The following is an 8,101-nucleotide window of genomic DNA, read 5'->3' on the forward strand; positions in this document are numbered from 1 at the left end:
AGCCAATATTTTGCAATAACTGTAAATGGAAAGTAACATTTAAAAATTGTGTAAAATATTTAAAGAATACAAAGAGGGGAAACATATTTGGGTATCATCAAGACTATTCCTCATGTCCTCCAGAAATGCATGGCACAGATGGAGAAATGTCAGAAAGGTTACTCACTTTGGCATTGCAAGGAAGGAAATGCTTTCAGTGAGGCATAAATCCACAGCCTTCACAATTTGGAGAACTAATTTACTCCATTGCCCCTATCAAATAGTTAGGGATGGTGCAATGCTCACTAATAAACACCTATGAGAAAAAAAGCAGGGACTACACTGATGCCATTGTTAGAAATCCTTATAAATTAGGCATTTTATGGCACCATCACAGTTTTGCTTCTAGCCATTGAGAGATACTTGGAGTTTGAGAAGTAGTTAGTGTGCAAGGCTGAGTGCCCAGAAGGTATTGCATCTACGGTATTCAAATGTCTACAGGCAGTGACAATGGATAAAGACATCCCCATTAATATATCACAACATGGGAAAGAGATACAGGTCTCTACATGAAAACATTCAGGCTCCAATTTGGTCTGCTGGCACATTACTTCATTCGTCCTTGAGCATTAATGAGTTAGCCTTTAAGTTGTTATCCCATAACCTCCATTTCAGCAAAGGCTGCAGTCGTGATGAACAAAATGGCTCATTTTACCCTGTGCGGTGTAATGCCCCAAGATAATTAAATTTGGGAGCAGCGTTCTTCAATACATGAGTCAGCCCATCATGCCATAACAGAAGCTCATAAACTGGTTCAAATATCACCTAATGTACCACAATTTAACTTGAAGAAAAAAATAGTTTCTCCTTTAAATGGCTACAAAATCTGCACAGCCAAGCAACAGAATTAAATGAATCTGCCCACAAGAGACATGTCTATAAAGTCTACTTTTTAAACAATTTTCTTGCTTTAAAATCAATAGCTTTAGCAGTTAAAATACATAACAACTTGATATTTTCTATAAAAGCTGCTAATGAGCCAGCACCAAAGGAGACTGAAGCTGCTTTTGCCTTCCAAATGAGAGACTATGTGTGTATGTGTGTGAGCACATCCACACGTGTGCATGTATTGGGGAGTGGGAATGGAGTGTATGCAGGGGATATTATTAATTTACTATTGATTTTGTATTCCCAGGTCCTAACACAATGAAAAGCATATGACAGATATTTAATAAACATTTATTGAATAGAAAAAATAAAACAAATGCATAGAACCAAATCCAGTCTGATAAGAAATGAAACAGTATGGTACAAGGCAGCTGGCTGCCACATATATCTCAGGTACAAGTGTATGTTATTAGAACACTGAGTGGCACTCAGAGACTTTACTGACCACATAAAAACTAATTAAATAATTCTTTAATGTTTAAAGTAATTTATAGTTTATAATCAGAGTAAAAGGTTGAGTAAACAAGGTAATATGACAGATCATAAAATGAGAAATATATTCTTACTACCATCTTCTGTATTGGTCATTTATCCTTAATTCCTAGAATCCATATGTTTGGGGAAACAACTGGTATTTTAATTGTGGGTAAGACTTTTTAATATGACTAAGAATGTATTTTAGATAAAAAGTTTATAGCACAATATATCTCATAGACAAGTTGATTCTTCCAACTCTTCCCAAAACATCTCAGTGGTGACTACAGGTCCCCCAACTCTCAATATGAGTCAGTGAAAACACCCCATTGGGGATGGCTCTGCTTACTGCTTCAGCCATCTTGGACATCACAGCTGCTCAGTCCTTGAGCTTACTTTCCTCAGCATCTCAGGAGACCAGTCACAAAGACAGAAACTTTGCTATATTAATGATTCTGCCAATTACACAGAAAAGGCCAAGCCTGGAGGGGGAAGTGGGGAGGGAAGTATAACTTGGAGCTTAGTTCCAGAGGCTTTACTGTTGTGGGCACACAAACTTATCTGCGCTTGCCAAGGGAACATCTGGAGAAAGCCCAACCACTGATGCTGAGCTGAAGCATTTTCAATGAGTACAGAAACAGAGAAGTGGCTGGTGAATATTTGTGACTTCTAGAGACATTCAAAGAATAAAGGTGGGTGATAAAGGACAGGGGTGCTTGCAGATTAAACTTTGAATGTCCCACATATTCAGTCATTCCTAGTCAACTTTCTTCCACCTGGAGACGGCAGCTCTTGGTAGAATCTAGGAGACCTAGGTTCTATTCCTGACAATGTCACTAAGCATCTGGGTGTACTCTGGACTTTGTATGGCTAGCTTCTCTCCTTTCAGATTCTAGCTCCTAATATCAACTCCTCAGGCAGGTTTTACCTTCCACTCTACCTAATGTTGCCTTTCCAAACTCTGAGTTCTCTCTATTCAATTAGCTTGTTTGGTTTTCTTTATAATTTTATTATTCAGATATTATTTATGTATTTGTTTGTTTGTTAGTTGGTTGGCCATCTCTTCCTTTAGATTGTAAAGCCCATGAGAATACCCATAGTGCCTGTCACATTGCCTGGAACACACCAAGCATCCAATGAATATTAGTTGAGTGAATGAATGCATGCATGTCCAAGAACAAAGTACATAACTTTTTGTGGCTTCAATTCATCATCTATAAAATTAAGAGAAACCATCTTGATTATTTCCAAGATTATCATGATAACAGAGAAAGGATGGATTTGTAAATTCCTTGGGAAAAAAACTAACAATCTCTAATTGTATGACTCTATATTTAGAAAAGACAACATGGATACAACAATAGCATTAGAATATTGCAGAACCATATTTGAATGTAGATTCTGCCACTTAACAGCTATGAGATCTTCAGCAAGGCACTGAAATTCTCCAAGCCTCAGTTGCCTGGTTTGTAAGGTGGAAATGCTAATAATAGTAGTTACTTGCTAAGGTGGTTAAGAAGATTAAGTAAAGTGATTTATGTCAATCACCCAGCATAATGTGTGGCACTTACTAGGTACTTTATTAATGGTATTTAGTAATATATTCAGGATAATATTTAAAATTTTAACAACCAGTACTATGTACCGTGGAAATTTCAGTTCCCAAAGATGGCCATAAAGGTGACTTTAATGGAACACCAGCCAAAAGCAGGCAGCCACAACTTTGGAGGGGCCGAAGGGCAACAAGCATTAACTTACAGGTTGCTGGAGGATAATCTATTTTTCTCTTCCAGGGCCTCCCTTGTAGCCCACAAGAACATGGAGGCCAGTGTTGTGAAAGCCAAGGTGTGCTGGCAGGTGTCAGGGAAGCACCCAGGGAGGAGGAGGCTCAAAAGCAGCAATTTAGCAATCGTCATTGAACTTTTTAAAAGTTTACATGGCTATCCCAGTGCATGCTTTCTGAATATTTGCCCTGACTATATTTATCTTTACAAAGCATTTTCCTGGAGACTCTCCTTGGATCTTTGAAGTAATCTTGTGAGTACAGAAGAGCGAGTGTTATTATGCCCATTTTACAGGTGAAGATACTATGACCCAGAAAGGACTTACCAAATTCTATAGAGCAAAAAATAGTATGGAATCAGAACTCAAACCCAGATATTCTGACTCTAAATCCATTGATATAAATTCTCTGTGCAATGCTATCATTTGTCCTTCACTGTCTCAGCTCTTAACAGGAAAAACAATATTAAAATAAAGTACGGTTAGGCATTGTCAATCTTCCTGACTAAGAGAAAGGATAGAAATGGCCCTAAGCAGAATTCAATGGTGTGATTTCTAAGCTGCTCCCTGTGTTCTGATAGGGATATGGATTCCATGTTTCTGAAAGAAGAGAGGTCAGAGGCTGTTACCTACCCCAAGTGGAAGGAATACTGTAGACAGGACACCTGGGTTCAAGTTCTGGCACTTCCATCAAATCCCGGGACCACTTTGGGCAAATTACTCCCCTTTTTGATGTCCTGATTTCTGGATTTCTCCCTCTTGAAAACAGTATTAGATCTTGAAAGCAGTATTAGAGTAGTAGTTCTCACCCTTTTTACTGCCTCAGCACACTGGAGAATCACAACACAATGAGTAGTAACAGGAGCTAAGTTAGGGAAGGATTCTTAAGGAGGCAAATGGCAGAATCTAAAAGGGGCCTCTGTGTGGTTTGAACAGACAAACTAGGAGATTCCCAATCATTAAAAAAGCTACCACATGCCTAGTGTCCACCAGACACTGTGCTAAGTGCTTTACATAAATTACTTCATCTTCACAGTAAATTAATGAAGTAGGAAAATTTTGGTACTCTCATATTAAAGGTGAGGAAACTGAATCTCAGATAGGTTAACTAGCTTGTCTAAGGTCACACAGCTAGTAAGACATAGTATTGGATTCTAACCCTCCTATAATTGACCCTGGAGCTTGCCCTCTTACCTCTATATTTTATTGTTTTATATTATATTCCCCCTCCACTCATCCCCTGATGTCCCTCAAACACACAACTGATAATGAAAGAACTAGTAAGTTTGTAGAGTCCCTCCCATGTCTAAGATTTGTGTCCTTGACTTTATATTCAGGTTAAACTTTAGCTGAGGACAGAAGAAGTATGTAGAAGGAGGAAAAAAATTAGGATTCACTGAGTACCTGCTTTCTTCCCATGCCTTGCTAGATATTTTACATACACCTACCATCACCTTTAGTCCTTACAACCACTCTTACAAGATTGGTATTTTATCCCTGTTTACAAAGAAGACTCGGAGAGGTTAAGACACTCCCCCAGGGTCACAGAGAAAATAAGTGGCAAAATTTGAGATTAAGAACCATTCTTCTGACTTTAAATTCCATTCTCATACCTTTAAACCTTGTGTACAATAGGATGGAGGGTAGCAAGAAATAAGTGAGCCAGGATGAAGTATTTGTCACAGTTGACACACACAACTGTGTGTGTCATGCCCTAGGTAGCCAGGACCAGATCCTACAGGTGTCTGTTTAAGGACTTGAGCTGTACACGTCTCCCTATTTTCATGCATATCCCTCCCTCAGACCTGCAGTGGCCCAATGGGAGCAGGCAATGCCAGTGAGTTGAGCGAATTCTTCCTTGTGGGCTTCACCAATGAGCTTCAGCTCCAGCCCATTCTCCTTGCCCTCTTCTTCCTCATCTATGCAGTCACAGTAGTTGGAAACCTGGGCCTCCTTGTTCTCATTGTGGTGAGCTCCCGACTCCACACTCCCGTGTATTTCTTCTTCAGCAACCTGTCCTTTATTGATTTCTGTTATTCCTCCATCACCATCCCCAAAATGTTGATGGGGTTTTTCTCTGGTTGCCAAACCATCTCCTTCTCTGGTTGTGTGGTCCAGACAAGCTGCTTTGTGATCTTTGCTGTCACTGAGTTCTTCCTCTTGGCCTCCATGGCCTATGACCACTACGTGGCCATCTTCAGCCCTCTGCTCTACCATATCATCATGTTCCCAAGGTTCTGTTTGCAGCTAGTGGCTGCCAGCTATGCAGTGGGCCTAATGAACACAGTGCTCCTCACTAACACAGCCTTTCATCTGACCTTCTGTAAGTCCCATGTCATCACTCATTACTTCTGTGACATTTCTCCCCTTTTAAAGCTCTCCTGCTCTGACACACAGGTCCTTCAACTTCTCCTGTTTGTGGTGGTTTTAATGTGTCTGTGTCCCTGACAGTAGTCCTGGTCTCCTACACATGTGTCTTCATGGCTATCATCAGAATCCCCTCAGCCCAGGGCGAACACAAGACATTCTCCACTTTTGCATCCCACCTGACTGATGTCAGTTTGTACTATGGAACCACGGTATTCATTTACTTGTGCCCAACCTCTGAGTACTTACTAGGCAGGGAAAGGCTGGTCTCTGTATTTTACACAGTGGTCATCCCCATGCTCAACCCCATGATCTACAGTTCGAGGAACAAAGATGTGAAGGAAACATTTGGGAATGTTCTCAGGAAGACCTCACAATTCTTCCCCCTCCCCATACCCAGATTTCCATGATGTTCAATGCAATAAAGGAAGGACAGAGAAGGGAAGAAGAGGTAGGTGATGTGTTTTGGGCCACCAACCATGTCTCAAGCATTATTCTAGGCATTTTAAATAGGTTAGACCTTGAATCCTCTCCACAACTCTGGAAGTCAAATATTATTATCTTAATTTTACAGATGAGGAAACTGAGGCCCTGAGTGATTTGGAGATTTGTCCAAGGTCATATAGCTTGAATGCAGTGAAAACTAGATTTCAATTCAGGACTGCCTGACTCTGAAACTCCCTTTCTACTAATTTACACCGTTTCTGCATAAGGCAAGATGCCGCCCTCTCTATTAACCTCCAGGGTCCAAGGTTTCCGAATTTTTTCCCTTTCTGCTAAATCTGGTCTCTCAAATTTATATTAGTTTCTGTCCCCTAAGACCCACTCCCTTTCTCGTAGCCAATTCTTTATCTGTGGCTTTGTATTATGCCTGATCTGGTCATTAAATTAATGAACATGTTCTATACAGAGCCCTATACGAGATGCAGGGGTGGAGAGGGGTAACAAGGAAGAAATCTATGGTCACTAACTTTTGGCATCTTTCAATTAATTCATGGAAGACAGAAGATCCCACCCAAAAGGCAACTGAACTATGACTTTTCATTTAAATTGACATTTATTGAGTCCTTTCTATGTGATAAATGCCAAATCAGTTACCTCATAATCCTCCTAAGAACTCTGTGATATAGGTACTACTGTTGCTCCCATTTTACAGATGAGAATACTATAGATAAAAAGCATTAAGTAACTCACTCAAGGTAACACAGCTAATTAATGGTTAATACAGGTGTTGAATCCGGGTCTCTGTCCAAAGAGCTTATGTCCTTTCCATTCTGTTATATCACTTCCTGGATTACTGGGGTGCCTATCAATAAGCACCAAGGGATATAAGCTGTGAGGCTGGGACTCAAGGCAAAGGAAGCAGAATGGATTGGGTCCATAAGAGAGCCTCTAGGAAGAGGTGGGTGGTTTGAATAAAATCTGTGAAGAGTGAGGAGTGGTAAGAATGTATGCGTAGTGAAGGGAATGAGGGGATCTTGGAATCAAAGGCTGAGATAATAGAATCTAGATGCATAAAAGGCTGGTTTGGCTGGAACAGGGCAGAAGGCAAATTTAGAAGCAAAGGTTATTGACAAAATGGGGTGATGTTTGGGTAGGGCTGATATACCTTCTTTGTAGGTCTTGCTAACATCTAAACAATTCCTTACTACCATATGTGAGGAAGTTCTAAATAGAGCTCTGATTTCCCTAAATTGACCCAAGATGGCTTTGAGTGAGTGAATACTTACAGTTGTAGTAAGAATCATATTTTATGGAGGCCAAGACCTCCATAAAACTTTACTCTAGCTTTACTCTGTTCTCTGTCTACAGTCCACACTACTCAGATTGGCCAGACAACAAACAAATGTGAGGCCTTGATTACAAGAAGCTATCAGGGAATTACTTCCTGACTCAAAACTTGTCGTCAAGTTAGGTTTGGGCAAGGTCTAAACAAGTGTGACCTAGTGTAGTCGCTTCAAGTCTAAAGGCAGCCAGACCTAGAGGAGGATCTTGTTTTCTGACACCTTCTTTATTGGGAATTCCTCTGTCCTAGAGAAGACTTTTCTCTATTTTATCATTTGCCTGAACTATTTTTTTTTTTTTTTGCGGTATGCGGGCCTCTCACTGCTGTGGCCTCCCCCATTGCGGAGCACAGGCTCCGGACGCGCAGGCTCCGGACGCGCAGGCTCAGCGGCCATGGCTCACGGGCCCAGCCGCTCCGCGGCATATGGGATCCTCCCAGACCGGGGCACGAACCCGTATCCCCTGCATCGGCAGGCGGACTCTCAACCACTTGCGCCACCAGGGAGGCCCTTTGCCTGGACTATTGCAGTAGCCTCCTAACTGGTCTCACTGCCTCCAGGCTTGCCCTGACCAGTTTATCCTCCACACTGCTGCCTTATGATTATTCTAAGCAGAAGTCTGACTACATCCACTGTTCTACTTTAAACTCTTCAATGGCTTTTCATTGTCCTTGGAATAAAGTTCGGAATAAAGTCCAAATCCTTTAACTTACAGATCCCCCACAATCAGAATCTTACCTCTCAAACTTTATCTTTCACAACCCCTC

The 8,101-nt window shown here is 41.0% G+C and overlaps 1 protein-coding gene across 1 annotated transcript; it reads left to right on the forward strand.

Moving 5' to 3' along the window:
- Nucleotides 1-5,001: 5,001 nt before the first annotated feature.
- On the forward strand, nt 5,002-5,960 carry LOC132481514 (olfactory receptor 5G9-like). Its single transcript, XM_060086403.1, is given in 2 exon segments — nt 5,002-5,605; nt 5,608-5,960. Coding segments are annotated over 2 exon segments (957 nt in total).
- The last annotated feature ends 2,141 nt before the right edge of the window (nt 5,961-8,101 follow it).

This window comes from Mesoplodon densirostris, chromosome X (assembly GCF_025265405.1).
Source record: "Mesoplodon densirostris isolate mMesDen1 chromosome X, mMesDen1 primary haplotype, whole genome shotgun sequence".
Taxonomy (NCBI): Eukaryota; Metazoa; Chordata; class Mammalia; order Artiodactyla; family Ziphiidae; genus Mesoplodon; species Mesoplodon densirostris.